This window comes from Cryptotermes secundus, unplaced genomic scaffold (genome assembly GCF_002891405.2).
Source record: "Cryptotermes secundus unplaced genomic scaffold, Csec_1.0 scaffold1901, whole genome shotgun sequence".
NCBI lineage: Eukaryota > Metazoa > Arthropoda > Insecta > Blattodea > Kalotermitidae > Cryptotermes > Cryptotermes secundus.
Window position 1 is genome coordinate 29065 of NW_019728512.1, and position 17221 is coordinate 46285.

At 42.4% G+C, this 17221-nt stretch overlaps 1 protein-coding gene across 1 annotated transcript; it reads right to left on the reverse strand.

The window, feature by feature from the left end:
- Nucleotides 1-1381: 1381 nt before the first annotated feature.
- LOC111865271 (peptidoglycan-recognition protein LA) lies at nucleotides 1382-15832 on the reverse strand. Its single transcript, XM_023853167.2, has 3 exons — nucleotides 15133-15832; nucleotides 2878-3120; nucleotides 1382-2075 (listed from the first exon to the last, which is right to left on the reverse strand). The coding sequence occupies exons 1-3, from the start codon at nucleotides 15458-15460 to the stop codon at nucleotides 1501-1503; spliced, it is 1146 nt and encodes a 381-aa protein (XP_023708935.1). The 5' UTR covers nucleotides 15461-15832; the 3' UTR covers nucleotides 1382-1500.
- Nucleotides 15833-17221: the final 1389 nt, after the last annotated feature.

The window sequence follows — 17221 nt, forward strand, 5'->3', positions numbered from 1 at the left end:
AGTCACGTAAGAATCTACCAAAAACCGAGTTAAAATGTTGCATTTTTTAGTGAAATATATAGTTAAGTACAGACTAACGTAACATTAACGTGGAATTGCCCAAATGTGTAATATCAAAGACATATTACAGCGCTTTTCACTGACAATACACACAATATTTCAACGAATCACTTTAACTTTCTCTTCAATGGTTAAAACTTTCCTTTTCGTTGCCATGTTTTCGCTACTGCACTTCTCTGGGTTTAAGCAGGAACACTATAGGGTAAGTAGACAATGTGAGGTCATGTTAGACGAGATTCTAGGAAAGGAATGCAGTTAACAACCTGCCGCGTCCTCTTGCACTATTCACGCAGTCCCACCCCACACCCTTGTTTTCGCATAAAACCCACGCTCCTCTTGCAGCCCGCGGTCGTATTCTTCCAGGACATTCACGTCAGCAAGTAGAGAAAGTGAGGGTGGGCAGACACCTCGAACTTTCCCACGATATCAGAGAAATTCAGGAATGAAAATGACGTTACATACGAGGTTGATGCATTTGTGCATGTCGTACTAAGCAAGGTATAAAACAGTAGCTTTATGAGGAATTAGTTCATACCATTGAATATTTGACGCAGTAGACAAGGTGTCGCAGAAACCGATGTTGCTATAAGCAAGTTTTACTGTATATAGTTAATAACATTTAAACTATTTAGTGCATTAAATATATTTTTGTGTCTTTTATAAAAGGTTGACTTTGTTGCATTATAGGCGGCATACTTAAGATCTAAAAATGATACCAAATGAAAGAGGATCCTGAATACATTATGAAATGTTCTTCCCTGACAGAAAGAATGATGAGTGACTTGATTATATCACAGTCCAACTGCAGAACTGAGTCAATGATAAGATAAATCTTCTTGGATATGACGCAGTGTAGATGGGTACCACTTGGAAGTACCTGCTGCTTCGAACCTCAGGATGCACTATGTTCATTTGAATCACTGTTACTTGCCTACCACACAATTTGTAAATACATTACAGAAGATCATAACTTTTAAGGCGCGTCCACATTACTCGTGCTCGTGGGGAGACTCGTCTGGCTTTTACTTGTGCTCGTAAATATTCGTCCACACTACTTCAGTTGCTCGCCAGGCTTCAGCGCGTGAGGATCCGTATATTTACTCGTAGTGTATATAGGCTGTAGTCGTATTTTAATTTATTGGCTATAGTTTTTAAATTAAAAATTTAAAATTTGCTTGTCTGGTGACTCGTCATATCGTCCACATTACTCGCGAGCATAGCGAGTCACACGAGCACGATTAATGTGGACGCGCCTTAATATTCAGCACTGCGAGAACCTGAAATTTCAAGAGTCTATGCTCTAATCTTGAAAAATTGCAGCTGAAGATGCATAATCATGAATATGTATTTACAACGAACAATGCCAACTCTCTCAATGGAGATCATAAGGAGTAAGTGAATGAAATCATAATCTCTCACAATTTAAACGAAGCTGCAAAACTATACACGAAATGGGCACATTCCTATATCTTCACGCGTAGGTTTCCAGAAATGAGGCCATTTTGAAATTATAGCGTACAAAACCACTCCAGGGCTCAATGTATTATATGTCTCATTCATCGCTACCAGTTTATACTTTTCGTCAATCTTTCCCATTTTCACACCAAGCTTAATAAGTTCCTGTACTGCTTCTATCTGACCATTCGTTGGCGTATCACGAATAAAATTACCAATAAAAGATATTCCAATATTACAGCGTGTCACAAATCCAGTATGCATATTTGTGACGTCCCACCCTCTCCCCTCATATACATTTCCATCCCCACCAACCACGAAGCTATAGCCAATATCTGGAAGGTTGAGATCACCTCCGATGTGTAAATCTTGGAAGTTTCTCATTTTAGCTGCACACACAGTATAACTGAAGCACGCTTCTGAAGCGGTGTGGGAGATGACAACGTATGGAGTCGGAAGCTGAAGCCGTCTTTCATATTTTGCTGGCGCACCATTCCAATCTGTTTTAGAGTATATATGGTGACCTCCTGGTAGAGTTGTATTAGGATCCGGTTCTGGATCTGTAACCCATATAGAATTCTCGAGGTTAGTCAACATACAATCAGAAGAACTTAAGTAGGAATTTCTAGTTATAAGTACAGTATAATTTCTTGTTCTTAGGTTTCTTGAACACTGGACCAATAAAACATTTTTCATTGACTCTTTTCAAGACGACGTGGTTGCCATAACATTTTTCTATACCTAATTTCAAGAACCAATTGGCCACTCCCGTGGCCTGCTCCTCTGTCTCGGGTAAAAAAAGGTAAAGTTGTCCCTGTGCTTAACTAATAAAGCACTATGTCATGAAGGCGCGCGGGAGAGTGAATGTATAGATCCACATTTTCTTGACCTTGACACAAGCTGGAGGTGTGGTCAAATTCAAGCCCCGGCCGCTTTACCCCGGGGAAAAAGGCCCCGGTACCCATTGGATAGAAGGTTGGGTGGACCTCAGAGCCGGTCTGGATGACGTGAACAAGAGAAAATTCTTGACCCTACCGGGACTGGAACTCCGACCCCTCGGTCGTCCAGCCATAGCCAGTCACTATACCGACTGCGCTATCCTCTCGTCCAATCATGATTTCACCTGCGGTTCAAAACTCAGTGCGAGATCTACGCAAAGGAAAACCTACAACTTTCTACGTGGGATACTCCCAAACGCTGAAGTCATACAACATATTTCTTTACCCATTTCAGAAAACGAATGAAAAACGGGAAATGAGTTTATCGAACTCTGGACGTTTCTGAAATTGAGGGGCAGCCTTGCAATGTGAGTAAAGCTGAAGACTATTCTGTGCTCATGAAGACACCTATATTTGACTTTACCATTTGGAGGTGGATAAAAGGTGTTTTTTGGAAGATCGTCTTCATTCCTGGACGAGAAGTGAACGGTGGCACTTATTAGGATTACCAGCAGCAGCAGCAGGGCGACAACCAGAGTTCCCAGGCAGATCGGACGGTGAAGGAAAAAAGAGATCCCTTTGTTACAATTCGTTGCTGCCCTGTTACAGTGACGAGAACCATCGTTCGATACGCCCTGTCCCTTCTCGTTTGGGACAATCGGAGTGGCTGTAAAACAAATGGATCAAACACTCACCATCAGACTTCTGAAGAATTTCGCTTTATACCGTTTATTACACTTGTAAATATGATTACAATATGCCACAGCATCACACTTATTGTTGATACTTAGTTTTGAAAGGTAAAGTTATCCTTGTAACAGGCCGTGGAGAACCATACGGCTGTGAGACGTCGAGGCTCACATGGTACAAGCCAGAAGATCGGGGGTTCGATTCTTGACGAGGTCACTGGATTTTTTAATTTACTTAATCCTTCCAGCCGCACTATGACCCTGGTGTCGAATCAGCCTCTAACAGAAATGAGTACCAGGAATCTTCCTGGGGGTAAAGGGCGGCCGACGTGTAAGGCCGCCATCTGTGAGCCGACTGTCTAGAAAATGTAGGATTCTATGGATCTCCACGGCCTGTTACAGGGATAGCTTTACCTTTTATTTTGAAACGAAGAGTACTATCTCCTGGGATATAAAGCCGTGTTTTCCGTTGAAAGTCAACCAACGGTTCGGAACCACCTTCAGGGTTGACGAATAAGACAAACAAGAAATGAGCGTAAAATCTTGCTCTGCTTGGCACCTGCTTTCAGGCTAGTTTCTGCTTGGCTTATTCTTCGACCCTGAAGATGGAGGCGATGTTCCTCCGAACTGTCGGTTGACTTTTAAAGGACTATAAGGCGTTATATTCCAGAAGATAGTACTCTTCACAACCACCATTGTGAAAACCTAAAATCATACACAGCTGTGAAATTTTTAAATGTGAATATACCAACAGATGTTAGCAAAACTCCCAAATATCACATTTCATGGAAGTAGTTCAGTGGCTTTCGAGTTGTTTAACGCAAACAGACAGGCTGACGAACGGCCGGAGATATTTTGACACTTTGCAGGGATTTGAACGTACCTAAAAATGTTACTTTACACTAGTCTCCTGTCTGCATGTGTACAGCGGACCTAACAGAGAACACGCAAAGATGTGAACTTTTCTCCGCATTGTTGTCAATACGTACGGCAGTCTCGACTATTACAGAGGTCTGCAACTATTGCGTAGTTTCTGGGTGTGATTCGAATCCCCATTCCCCGGTTGTTTTAATACAAGAGGAAACTTTAATTTCTTAATTTAGGTGTTATTTCTTCTTTGAAGTTTTAGATACTACATAATGTAATAAAAAACTGTGCGGCTCAGCGTGGGAATAAGGATTATGCTGTGCATACATGGAGCAGAACAAGAGGGAAGGCGGGCATTGCGTCAGTACACGTGGAACAGCAAGTCGTTTGAAGTGCTCGTATTTCACTCGCCTCCTTGTCCCGATGTCTATGTCCCGCCACTTGCAGACGTAACCAAGTTACTCCCTGGAGCAGAGAATGACTTGAGAAACAAACAGTGGCTCAGATAGACGCTCTCGCTTTAAAAAGAATGGCACTGATAAGGCTGTCTGAAACTTCAACGCTTCTGACTAGTATTCCGGAAGTGCATGCTTCAAACCTGTGCAAAGATACCGGTTATTCTGGCAGAAGTTTCTTGTGGTTTTCCTCGCTTCTTCATTTCAAGTTCTGGGATAGTACCTTAAATTAGATCATGTGACATCATTTCCAATTCATTACTCACCATTCATCCTACGGCAAGTCGACATTAGCAGACGAGGCAGAATTGTGGCTCTCAAATATACGTGCAATGGAGGCAACCAGAAGCCACGCATGTAAAATACAAGAGGCTTAAACTTGGCAGCGGTCAACTGCCGTTTCGGGGGGTTAAATAAGTTAACGCATAACCCGCTGTACAAGCCTACATTGACATAGGTCGCTGTATATATTAGAATATAGTGTAAATTTGTGTACAGTGTATACAATGTATGGCAGATCACAGTGGTCGCGTGGTTTAAGGCATGAGCTGTCTTCGACCGCTCAAACATTGGGGTCGTAGGTTCGAATCCCACTGGAGGAATGGATGTCTGTGGGCGTTTATTCTCTGTGGAGGCAGCGGCTTTGCCACGGGCTGATCCCCCGTCCAATAAGTCCTATCGACTGTGGAAGAGATTAAGAAACCGAAAAAGCGGTCAAGGTCCAAAGGCCTGTACAGTCACAGAGAGGACGGAGTACGTAATGTATGTATTCCCCCCCTTCGTAGCTGTAGGAGTAAGGTAACTCCAGGATGATGGTGAAATACGTGGACACCTACTTAAAAAGACAAAACCTCTGTTCTCATAGACGAGGAGGTTCAGTATAAAAAAAAAACGCTTCACGCACCTTTTTCTCCGGGGTAAGAGCCCCCTGTACCAATTGGGTAGGAGGCTCGGCGGACCCTAGATTCGGTCTGGACGCTGTGGAGAAGGGAAAAATTTGCCGCGCCGGAAATCGAAACCTGGCCGTCAAACCCGTAACCCGTCGCTATACCGACTCCCTACAGAAACAAAAAATAAAATAGTCAGTCCAAAGCCTCGCCATCAACTAAGATTCAAGCTAACTGCTGTCTGTACACAAAAGGACAATTAAAAGTTTCAACTTATATTGTCACGTGGTACGTGTGACTACAGACGAAGTCTGGATTTGTAATCAGATCTACTGGACTCGTTATACGTGTACAACTCGTGACTACAAATAACTGTAACAGTCTCACTGAGTTAACTCCCAACCGACTCGACTAACAACTGGCTGACTGCTAAACTGCTGCTGGCTCTCTCCAATACAGGGATTCCTGGTTCCGAGCTCCGCGGAACCCATGACCACACTTTACCGTCTTGACGGCTCTGGGAGCATTCAGACTCACGTTCACCTAACAAATCAAATTTGCTTTAAGACTGGCGGTTTACCGCCAATCAGTTCGTCTTGGTGCCAAGCCCCTTGATGCACACGACCAGAGTTTTTCTTTTCAACTGAACTCTTGCGATAATAGTCCTTACGTAACATCCTCTCTCATGACAGGATGGGTTTATCTCTTATGAACATGCTTCACGTTTCGTCAAGTGTACGTACCGCACTTATAGCATGTTACTGAAAATTCTTCCTTTTGCACTATGTACAAGTCGTCTGTCAGTCCAAGTTTTGCAAAGCCGATCACGCCTATCTTACGTATATTATGACAAAACGGCAGCTTCGTAACTTGAACGGACGTAAACCTGACCACCGCCATGTTGAAGCCTAATATAGTTGAAATACTTGCCCTCGTTATACATAACCGGCACAGACCGCACACAAGTCTCTTCCACTACTGCGTATTCTCTCACTGCCACGGAAACGTGTCCACAGAGCTGTTCCCTAAAAACGGCTGTTGTACTGTCACCTGTTTACACAGCTCTTACTCGGCAATGGGTCTACATGTCACATTGATCCCTCCTTAATGCTGCTCGTTCCGAGTAGCCTACAGTCAACACCCCGCCCCCTTCCGAGGTGACATTACCAAGGGATGCAGGGGTTGCTACAGAGCAGTAAACAACTCTCGACAGTGTTGCTAGGCAGGCGGTAAACATGACGTCACGCAACAGACGAGCCGTGCAATGATTGTTGCTAGGAAATCGGTAAACATGACGGTACTAAACAGCGGTACTTGGCTGTTTTCTGTGTTGTCCGTGCCGAGGCTAAATAAGGAGCGGCGAACACTATTCAGAGTTAGTAGTAGTTAGCAGTGAGTCAGTAGTGTGTGATCAGGAGTGACACAGTTGAAATGTAGCCGTCGCCGGAGACAGTTGAATTGGAACAGTCGCAGAGTTCAGTTGTAGTGGAAAGCAGAATACCGGAACGTGTGATTAGAAGTGATAGTGTGAGCAGCAGATGCTTGGCTCACAAGAGAAGTATTTGGGAGTGTGTAATACAGTGACACTTTTACAGCTCCCACGTAATTAATACGTGAAGACTACTGAAGATAGAGTGAATAGAATATTGTGTAGGGTTTGTAAAGTGTGTAAATCCGTAACAGTGTTATAATTAATTGTAACCAAGACTTGTAGGTTGTTAAGTAAACCAATTAACAATCTGAACGGAGTCTTCAGTAGCAAAACACGTTACAATATGCATTTATATGCACCATCAAACCATGTCCAAAATTTAAGAAATGAAGTAATTCATACATATATTCAAACGAGCATACTTTCTGGTTGCAAGAAAGACATATGCATTTGCATTAACATATGCATTTGCATTAAAATCCGGTCCCTAGTCATGATATATACTCGTACTTACTAAGTTTCATAAAAACTGGTTCAGGCATTCAGAAGTTAATAAGGGGGGTTCAGAGACACACAGCATGGTAACCGCAAAAGCCTACCTTTATTTTCCCAAAATAAGGAAAATAGGCTAAATATAATCTGTAATAAGTTAACATGGAAGCAATAGAAGTGTGTGTGTGTGTGTGTTTGTGTTCCTTCTGCTAATTTCTTGTATTACGAACGTGTGCCATTTCCGTGTCATTGTGCAAACAGCAAAGCTGTCTTCTGTGGGCGGATAAAGCACAGTCTCTTCTCCTCTTACAGTGCTAGAAAATAGCTCCAGGCTTTATGTCAGTTTATGTATTGCATGATCATTTACGGGACATTTTGATACATTTCTACTGTTGAGCATGGAATTCTAAGTTTTAGTATTTATCCTGCCCTATACTCAGCACACACACCAGAATGGCGTTTTTTTTTAATATTTCGCATTTATTATTGGCCATCTTGGTTCACTTTTCTGTGTGTTGTATGGAGACATGTCTTCAATACATGGCGCTTAATTAATTAGGCACAAGGGCAACTTCATTTTTTAACTTTACAATATATTAGTAAAATTTCATAATACTATAACACATAGCGTTTATAATCAGACACACATACCCAGTGCCATTTAATGAGAAAAATATTACCTCAATATATTGTCACGTGTTGGGTATGTCACGCGACAAATAACTTCACGTGGGTCTCGGATTTAGCGAATCTTTATTGGATACTCATTCTTACACTCTTTACAGTTATCAGTTGTAGTATCACTTGGCTTCTGTCTCAATACTCGATCCTCAGTTCTCTAATACTCAACTTCCGTTGGAGGCCATGCCCTTTATATAAGGCTCACGCGGACTCAATAGAGGAGATCCCTCGCCAAGGTTCGATCTCACGTGGTCGGCAATCCGTTGCTTCGGGAGCGCTCCTTATAGATTACACTGGTAACGTGTTTCGTCTCATCCGTTGTTACTCAACGACAATTCGTGCTACGATTTGTCGCTGCGGGAACTCCACAATTTCCACGTATTCGTTGTCATGGAAGTGTCCGGTCCGATTGTAGCGGTTGTCGCGGTGATGGACGTAAGATAACTAGTCACAATATTTTAATTTCCCACCGGTGTATTGTGACTTGTATACCTATTGCTAGGCAACGACTCGGTAAAGACATTCTCGCGGCAATGAATACGCATGCAACAATCGCTGTAAACACGCCTTCGCAACAATAGAGGAAGCAGTGTTTTCTGTCGGTCCGCCTCGAGATGGTGCAAAGAAGACTCTATGTGTAATTTGTAGTTACAGTGAGGTGGTTGTAAACCCGTTGCTAGGATACGACTAGTGAAGACTGAGAACCCTATTGCGTGTGTAACGGTGTACTGGAAAGTGTGTAGATCAACCATAGCGCTGTACTGGCTGTAGACCTGAGATGTGTAAATAAGGTGTCAATAAAGCCAGTCATTCAATCCAAAACCCCATCTGTATGTCACCCCTACACGTGACAGTGTGTTGAAGATAATGATGACGTAACGGTATACGTCACTAACCGATAATAACACACCATCGTTTCTGTTCAGGCAAGAGTTCATATAATTTTGTTACGGGTATGCAGCAAGACGTGTTCTTCTATTTGTCCATTCTTGCGCAAAGGGTGTGCTTTGTATCCCGCAAGAAAACTCATATTGTACACCCTCTATTTCTGTAACGTCTTTCGCATGAGTGTCCTAAAGCAACCGAAACACTTGCAACACATCAGCGAAGTACATGGGAAATACACGCTGCGGTTTTATGGGTCGTGACGCCGTATAGGTGGATAATGGTTTCAAACGTTTCGAGAAAATTTCTGCCTCCGTTTTCAGAGTCATGTTCATTAGGACATTGTAGCCAGTGCCTCCACCCTTACTTCCCTGGGCCCCGATAATAAAGCAGCATGATCCTCCGAACAAGACACGGTGTTACAACCCGCAAGACCACAATCCTCACAATCAGCACCGTGAAAACCTCAAACTTGTACACAGAGATATAGGTTTATGACTTGGAATTTTCTTTCCAAATTAATGAAGCTGATCACAGTGGCCCCGCGGTCTAAGGCATGAGCAGTCTTCGCCCGCTCAAACACTGGGGTCGTGGGTTCGAATCCTACTCGCGGCATGGATGTCTGCGTGAATTTATTCCGTGTTTGTGCTATCCTGTGTGTAGGCAGCGGCCTTGAGATGGCCTCATCCCCCCGTTCAAGGAGTCCTACGGACTGTGTAGAAGATCAGGAAACTGCAAAAGCGGCCAAGGCCCAATAAAGGGCTGTACAGCCATGGATAGATAGAATTAATTAATTAATTACGAATGTGCGAGTGTTCCGACGCTATGTAGTTTGAGTAACTTACAGCAATAAGCCACAGTACCTGTAAAAAACCGTGCAGTAATCATCACTGTACTTCCGAAGGTCATGAAAATATGACACACACAAAAAAGACTTTAAATATCCTCACGGTCAGTATTGAGTACTTCCGTAGGGTTTTCCAGTCATTCAGCAGCAGACATCTGAGGGCCAAAGTCCACTCTTACTCTCCATGATAAAAACATTCTCTTCAACCACATAATTCCTCCATTTATGCTTCGAGTTAATTCAAATTTCACAAGCTGTGTGGCAATGGTAAATGGTAGGGCCGCGCCATAGCTCAGGAGGTTAGTCGCAGACTTCCCACAGCGACGGCCCGCGTTCGAGCTCGGGTCACGTCATGTGGGATTTGTGGTGGACAAAGTGGCGCTGGGGCAGGTTTTCTCCGAGTACTTTGGTTCCCCCTGCCATTTCTCGCCCCACCGACTGCTCCACACTCATCACTAGGGCCCGGATTTTTTGAAAATGCATATGCACATATGCAAATGCATATTTTGAGGGTTTTGGTCGTTACTGCATATTCTAAACGTAAGAGTATATTTCTGCATATATGTTTGAAATTAAGGATAATTAAGGATGAGACAACCGATTTATATGGCCGATGCATAGCAAATTTCGTAGATGTTAAGCTACATCCAGAAGAACCCGGCAAACCTCCTCATCTTGCTTGCAAAGTACTAGAGAAAACCAACCACAGCACAACAGCAAGATTTGTAAATGATTCTCTGAATCATCTGAATGGCCATCTGAAATTGAGAATAATTGTTGTAAGGTGCTTGTGTTACTCACAGATGCAGCTTCCTATATGTTGGAAGCAGCAAAGGCCTTACAAGTATTTTATCCAAATCTTATACACGTAACCTGTTTAGTGCACGGATTTCACCGTATTGAAGAAAAAATACGCCCACAGTTTACAGTTGTTAACGATTTAGTTGCAAGTGGGAAAGAAACTGTTTCTGAAAGCACCAGCTCGTGTCCAGTTTTACAAAGACTGCCTACCTCAGGTTCNTTGTAAATGATTCTCTGAATCATCTGAATGGCCATCTGAAATTGAGAATAATTGTTGTAAGGTGCTTGTGTTACTCACAGATGCAGCTTCCTATATGTTGGAAGCAGCAAAGGCCTTACAAGTATTTTATCCAAATCTTATACACGTAACCTGTTTAGTGCACGGATTTCACCGTATTGAAGAAAAAATACGCCCACAGTTTACAGTTGTTAACGATTTAGTTGCAAGTGGGAAAGAAACTGTTTCTGAAAGCACCAGCTCGTGTCCAGTTTTACAAAGACTGCCTACCTCAGGTTCTTCTGCCACCTGAACCTGTCCTAACTAGGTGGGGGACATGGTTATCCGCAGTTTCATTTTATCAGGAGAATTTCAATCAAGTAAAAGAAGTGGTTACAAAACTCGAAGATGAGTATGCATGTGTCCGTGAAGCAAAAGTGATGTTTGGATGTGATACTGTTTATCAAGATGGGAATTCTATCAATGCACATTTTTCTACAGTTTCAAAAGCCACTGAGAGCTTAGAATCCTGTGGTACACTCCTTCACGACTCACTTGAACTTGTTCAGAAAGCAACTTGTTCACTGAATTCCGCTCCAGGCGAAATTGGAGACAAGATTAAATGCAAGTTAGAAAAGGTGTTGAAATCGAACCAAGGACTAAAAAAGATTCAGTCAGTCAGTACTTGAGTGGGATTTGGGTCTCTTTGCCAGATGAATGTTCCGAACCTTCGGCGCCAGTGCATAAACACTGTCCAATCACGTCACTTGATGTAGAAAGATCATTCTCGGCCTATAAACTCATTTTGACGGACAGTAGACGCAGTTTGTCTCCAGAAAACATTGAGAGACTTCTAGTTGCCTATTGTGATGCTACTTTCTGCAGTGAATGCTACATGTAAATAGGTGAGTCTGAATAAAGTGACCTGCTTCTTAAGTGCATACTGTTTTATTTTTAGCGCATATTTTAAGTGTTTTTAGCGCATATTTTAAGTGTTTTTAGCGCATAAAGATCCGGGCCCTACTCATCACCTATCATCCAGGGCTGGTACAATAGGCCAGTTAGTGGCTGACGTACCAAGTGGACTCAATCTCACCCAATGAGAAAAAAAGAAAGTAAACGGTAAACGTTTCTATCCATAATTATATACTTCCTCATGAATACCTGTGGGTTACTTTACAGACTTCTTCAGTAGCTGCCCGGTGTAGCTACTGTAGCGTTCAATGTTAGCAAGATGCATGCATGAATTAGACGGGTCTTGGAATACAGCGGCTGTGACCTAATAGAGGTACCATCCAGCCATTTTCCTGGAGGGACCGGTGTCCCGGTCGAGGTTCGAACCGCGTATCTCTCGAATACGAATCTAGAGCGTTACTGCTACGTCACTTGGCTCGGCTACCATAACGACACACGCGGCAACGGAGGTATAACTACACATATTCTGCATTCTTTATTTCGGCAAGAGGTAAACTTCATGCCCCGACTGTTCAGTCCCGTGCCGCTTTGTTACGCGCTCAGCATTTTTGATTTAAATTGACCAAGAGCTTCACTTCTCGGCATCGATGCGTCCTGTGCAGGTAACACAGCAGTCTGGGCGTATGCTCTATTTGCAACCTCTGTTCATAATTAAAGTGACTTCGTATAGCCCGGCAGTAGAGTACCGACGTTTCGGAGGAAGGGTTAAAGAATAAAACAAGCAAGATATTCTTTCGCCCTAAAGATGGAGGTAATACATTCCTCCGAAACGTCAGTAAGCTTTCAACGGGCTACACGATGTTCCAGACCAAGGGTATCCAAACTACGGCCTGCGGGCCACATCCGGCCCGCGAAAGAATTATGCAGAAATGCGCCAATTGAACTAATTTTCCAGTGAGTACTGGTAAATGTGATTCCGAGTTTACTGACCTCACATATTATACTGCAGTTCGATGGCTTAGCTGTGGAAAGGTTCTTTCGCGCTTCTTTCAGCTCAGGAATGAAATTGATATATTTCTTACCGAGAAAAACCATCACGAACCACTTTTATCAGATACCAAGTGGCTTTGAAAATTATCAGTTTTGCTGATCTGGTGAACCATATGAACCATTTGAATTTAAAGTTGCAGGGTGAAAGTAACTTAGTATGTGATTTATTTGCACTTATCAAGGCATTCAGAGCAAAGTTGATACTTCTGGAAAGACAAGTGAAAAATTGTAACTTTGTTCATATGCTATACTGTGCAGAGTTGCATAAAAAGGGTGAAGCAGAATTTCCTTCCTCATTTGCAGATTTAGTCATTTTATATTTGAAAGAACAATTTCAGAAGAAATTTGCTGATTTGGATTCCAGTGCTCAGGAAATTAGTATGTCTCAAAATCCGTTTGACTGTGATGCTGCAGATGTCAAATTCAAATGGAAATTATTGAACTTCAGGAAAATTATCATATTAAAGACAAATACAAGGAAGGAAATTTGATAGAATTTTATAAATTTCTGAACTCTGAGCAATTTCCAAATTTAAATAAATTTGCTTGTAAATTTATCTCCATTTTTGGGACGACATATCTGTGTGAACAAACTTTTTTCCAGATGAAGTACATCAAGTCGAAATACAGGGCAAATTTATCCGATGAACATTTAAAGTCGCTACTTGTGATTAGCGTTTCAAAATTTGAACCTCAATTTAATCAGATTTTAAGAATGCAAAAAGAGTTCCATCATTCACATTAATTGTTTTATTACAATTTGTGATGAAAATATGAGCATTTGCTGCTACTGTCTGCTGTCATTAATATACGATAATTTATTCTCATGTACTTTGTATTTAGTTTATGAAATTCTGTGCCTTCAATAGAACTCATATACCTAGAGTTATTAATTTCTCATTTTATCCGGCCAGTTGAAAGTGCTGAATTACCTAATGTGGCCCGCGGTTCGAAAAGTTTGGAGACCCCTGTTCCAGACGATAATTCTCTTCTTCGTCACCACCGTAAGAACCTCAAATCTGGCAATTTTCAAGTACTGTGCGCATAAGCATTTGTTTCAATATCATGGAACCTTCTAAGCAGGTAATATTCCTCATTAGTTTCAATAGACCATCATCACTGTGTGCACTGCTCTCGAGTAAAACCAATTTAAACCTGAATACTGTATGTAGACTGCATTCAGGTCAGCACATGCGCATTTGATCAGTTTTATGTACAGGCACCCATGGATACATTTGTTTCCAAACGCAACAAAGGTAGGAATACAATTAATTTGCGGGTTGGTTTACGAGGCTAAATTATATATGGTCGAATAGTATGATGACATATTATGATGTAGTGAAAAAGATTTTGAATGAATCGGGAGTGGTATAAGCGAGGTGGTACGCCGGCATTCAGCGCCAAAGCTCAAGCGGTTAGTCGCTGGCTTCCCACCGCGGCGGCCCGGGTTCGATCCCTGGTCTGGTCAAGTGGGATATTTGTGGTGGACAAAGTGGCGCTGGGACAGGTTTTCTCCGAGTACTTCGCTTTCCCCTTCCAATCTTCATTCCACCAAATTCTCCATCATGTTAATCACCGGGGCAGGCTACAATAGGCCAATCAATGGCCGCCGTGCCGAGTGGACCCAGTTGAACTCCACCACCCACTAAGCAAATTAAATTTTATTTTAATTTAAGCCAGGAAGTGACCACCTCATATTATAATGCAGGTGGGCTTCTTGCATATATTTTTACTTATTCCATGACGCCACATCAATTACAGAAATACTTCTATTATAGATCTGAATGAAACGGGTCGAAGGTAAAGTTATGCCTGTGCTTAATGATGAATCATCCTGATGTAAAAGGAAGTGATGCTACAGCTCTACCATTATTAACCTTGGAGCTAAAGGAAAGCTTCACGCCTCTAATTCCTGTACCCACTGGATAGGACCCAGGATAGCTCAGTCGGTATAGCGACTGGCTACTGGCTGGACGACCGAGAGGTCAGAGTCGGAGTCCCGGTAAGATAAAGAATTTTCTTTTCTCCACGTCGTCCAGACTGGCTCTGGAGCCCACCCAGCCAATGGGTACCAGGGGCTCTTTCCCTTGAGGTAAAGCGGCCGGGGCGTGAAGCTGACCACTCACCTCCAACTAGTGACGAAGTCAAGAAAACGTGGATCTATACATCCACTCTACCATACGCTTTCATGACGTAGCGCTTAATTAGTTAAGCACTGGGACAACTTTACTTTTCTGCATAGAAGATTGAATGAAGTGGAGAGAATACAAAATATAGTATCGAAAGGTTTCAAAAAGGGCGGTCATGCATGTTTCCGAAATTTCTGTGAAGGGTCTGAAGAAAACGACGGAGAACCACAGTCAGGATAGCTGGTAACAAGGTAATATAATCTAGACACTTCTAATCCTTGTTCTTGGTAGCACCGCCAGGTGGAACGAGCTCTGCGCCTTTGTGAACTTACCTTGTGATATGTTCTCGCTGGTGTCCAGTCCATGCATCGGTGCCCTGACGGCATCGTGTAGGATGCTGTTCTGTGTGACGTCACTATTTCCCAGTACACTTACATACTGGTTGATGGTGACAGGGGCGTTGTAATGCAGCCGGGAACCGATATGAACATCACTGTTGTTTTCCATGTGGATATTGGATGGGGACCCGACACTGTGCAGACCGCATGTCGAAACTTGAGTCGTGATGTGTGTGGGAACTTCTTCATAGTCATGGTCTTCGACCTCTGAGCTACTTCTGTTAGATCCATCATCAGCTCCAAAGGTATCTTCCTTCCTCATATCGTTTTATTCTTTTGTCGTATGGAGGAATTTACTGTAACGTCTTTGTCGACTTGGAGATAACTTTCACACAGACGATACAGGAACCATTACAGCCCACTCGCCACGCTCATGGACAAGCAAGCAGCATTATTTACTGCCTGCTCAAAGAAGTAACACTCATAATCCACTAATGTTGCGTATTTCACCTCGAACCACACAAGTAACACAATCGACTTACGTTGTGTGCACTTCCACATCCAGTCACGAGAACATTCACTATTCAGTTTTGTCACGGATTATTATGTGCAAACCACATCACAGTTGCCAACTAAACATCGCCTGCACCAACAAAGTTCGTGTAGGGACGGCTGACATTGGTGGACGAGGGAAAGAGATGGAGATACAAGTCAGATTCTAGCGGCTTGTTACCGCCTCCACTCTTACGAATGCGCAAACTGGTGACTCTGACGTCATCAAGGGAGGGAAATTTAACAGGAAAAAGGCATGTTTATTTCATCATCATCATCAGTAATCTGTCAAGACGACAGGTCCACAGTCTGTTTCAAAACAATTCCTCCACTTAATGCGATCTAGAGCTTTCTCCTTCAAATGACAGTACCCTCTTCTGTCCCCAAGGTCATCCAGCATCTTCTTACGTCTTCTTCCTCGTCTTCTTGTCACTTCTATCCGCCCATCTATCTTTCCTTCGATAGCTTCTTTTAGAAGGCAGTTTCTGCGTAAAACATGACCAATCCAATTAGCCTTCCGTTTTCTTATTTCATGTAGGATATTCCTCTGCTCACTGACTCTAATTAACACTTCTTCATTTCTCACATAATCGGTCCAACTGATCTTCTCCATTCTTCTCCAACACCACATTTCGAAACTTTCCAGATGTTTCTGATCTACTGCCCTAAGTGTCCATGTTTCAGCCCCATACAGAGCTATGCTCCAAATGTAGCATTTCACTAGTTTCTTCCTCAAATTTAAGTCCAATTTGCTGGTAAAAAGATTCTTCTTCTTGCTAAATGCAGCTTTTGCCATGGCAATCCTGGATTTAATTTCACAAGTACACCTTCCATCATCTGTTAACAAGCTACCCAAATATTTAAAACATTTCACATTCTCCACTTGTTTTTGGTCTATCCTTATTGTGACTGGGGTTGGTTGTCTCGAAATTTTCATTACTTTTGTTTTCTCCACATTCATTTCAATGCCATAGCACCTTCCAATTTCAATTAGTCTATCATTATTTACGGTTCATTTAAACACGCAGTTAGTAGTTCTGACTGCATGACATCGAATGGCAGAATGATCAATGAATAATGAATTGGAAATAATGCGAAAGGAGGTGGAACCGGCCTAAAGGCGTGTTTTCATGCGACGTTTGACGACTGGATGTGATATTAATGTGGAGACATTGACTTAGATGTTATGACACTGATACTTAAGTTTTACGGTGACATATGTCGTGACTTTGTCAGGCGAAACAGAGCCTTAATTTCAGTCCTATGAGCTTCAAGCTTCGAAATGTTAACAAGTCTTCCCTCCCAGTAGAAACCCAACCCCTACCCTCCGTTTATGTGTATATGTCCGATCTGGTGAGATGGATTACAAAATAATTAAATAATTATTACAAATTAATTCATATCCTTACCAGATCGGACATATACACATAAACGGAGGCACCCGTCAAATAGAAATCAAATTGAATAATAACGTGCAATATAGCAACGGATCTCCGAGCACCATAACAACCGTCTGTGTATACAACATATC

Coding starts and splice junctions, on each gene's coding strand:
- LOC111865271 (XM_023853167.2), bottom strand. CDS start 15,460: ATGAGGAAGGAAGATACCTTTGGAGCTGATGATGGATCTAACAGAAGT. Junction 3,121..15,132: donor CAGCGAGAACATATCACAAG/GTAAGTTCACAA, acceptor TTTGTTTTACAG/CCACTCCGATTGTCCCAAAC. Junction 2,076..2,877: donor CTTTTATCCACCTCCAAATG/GTAAAGTCAAAT, acceptor TATGGGTTACAG/ATCCAGAACCGGATCCTAAT.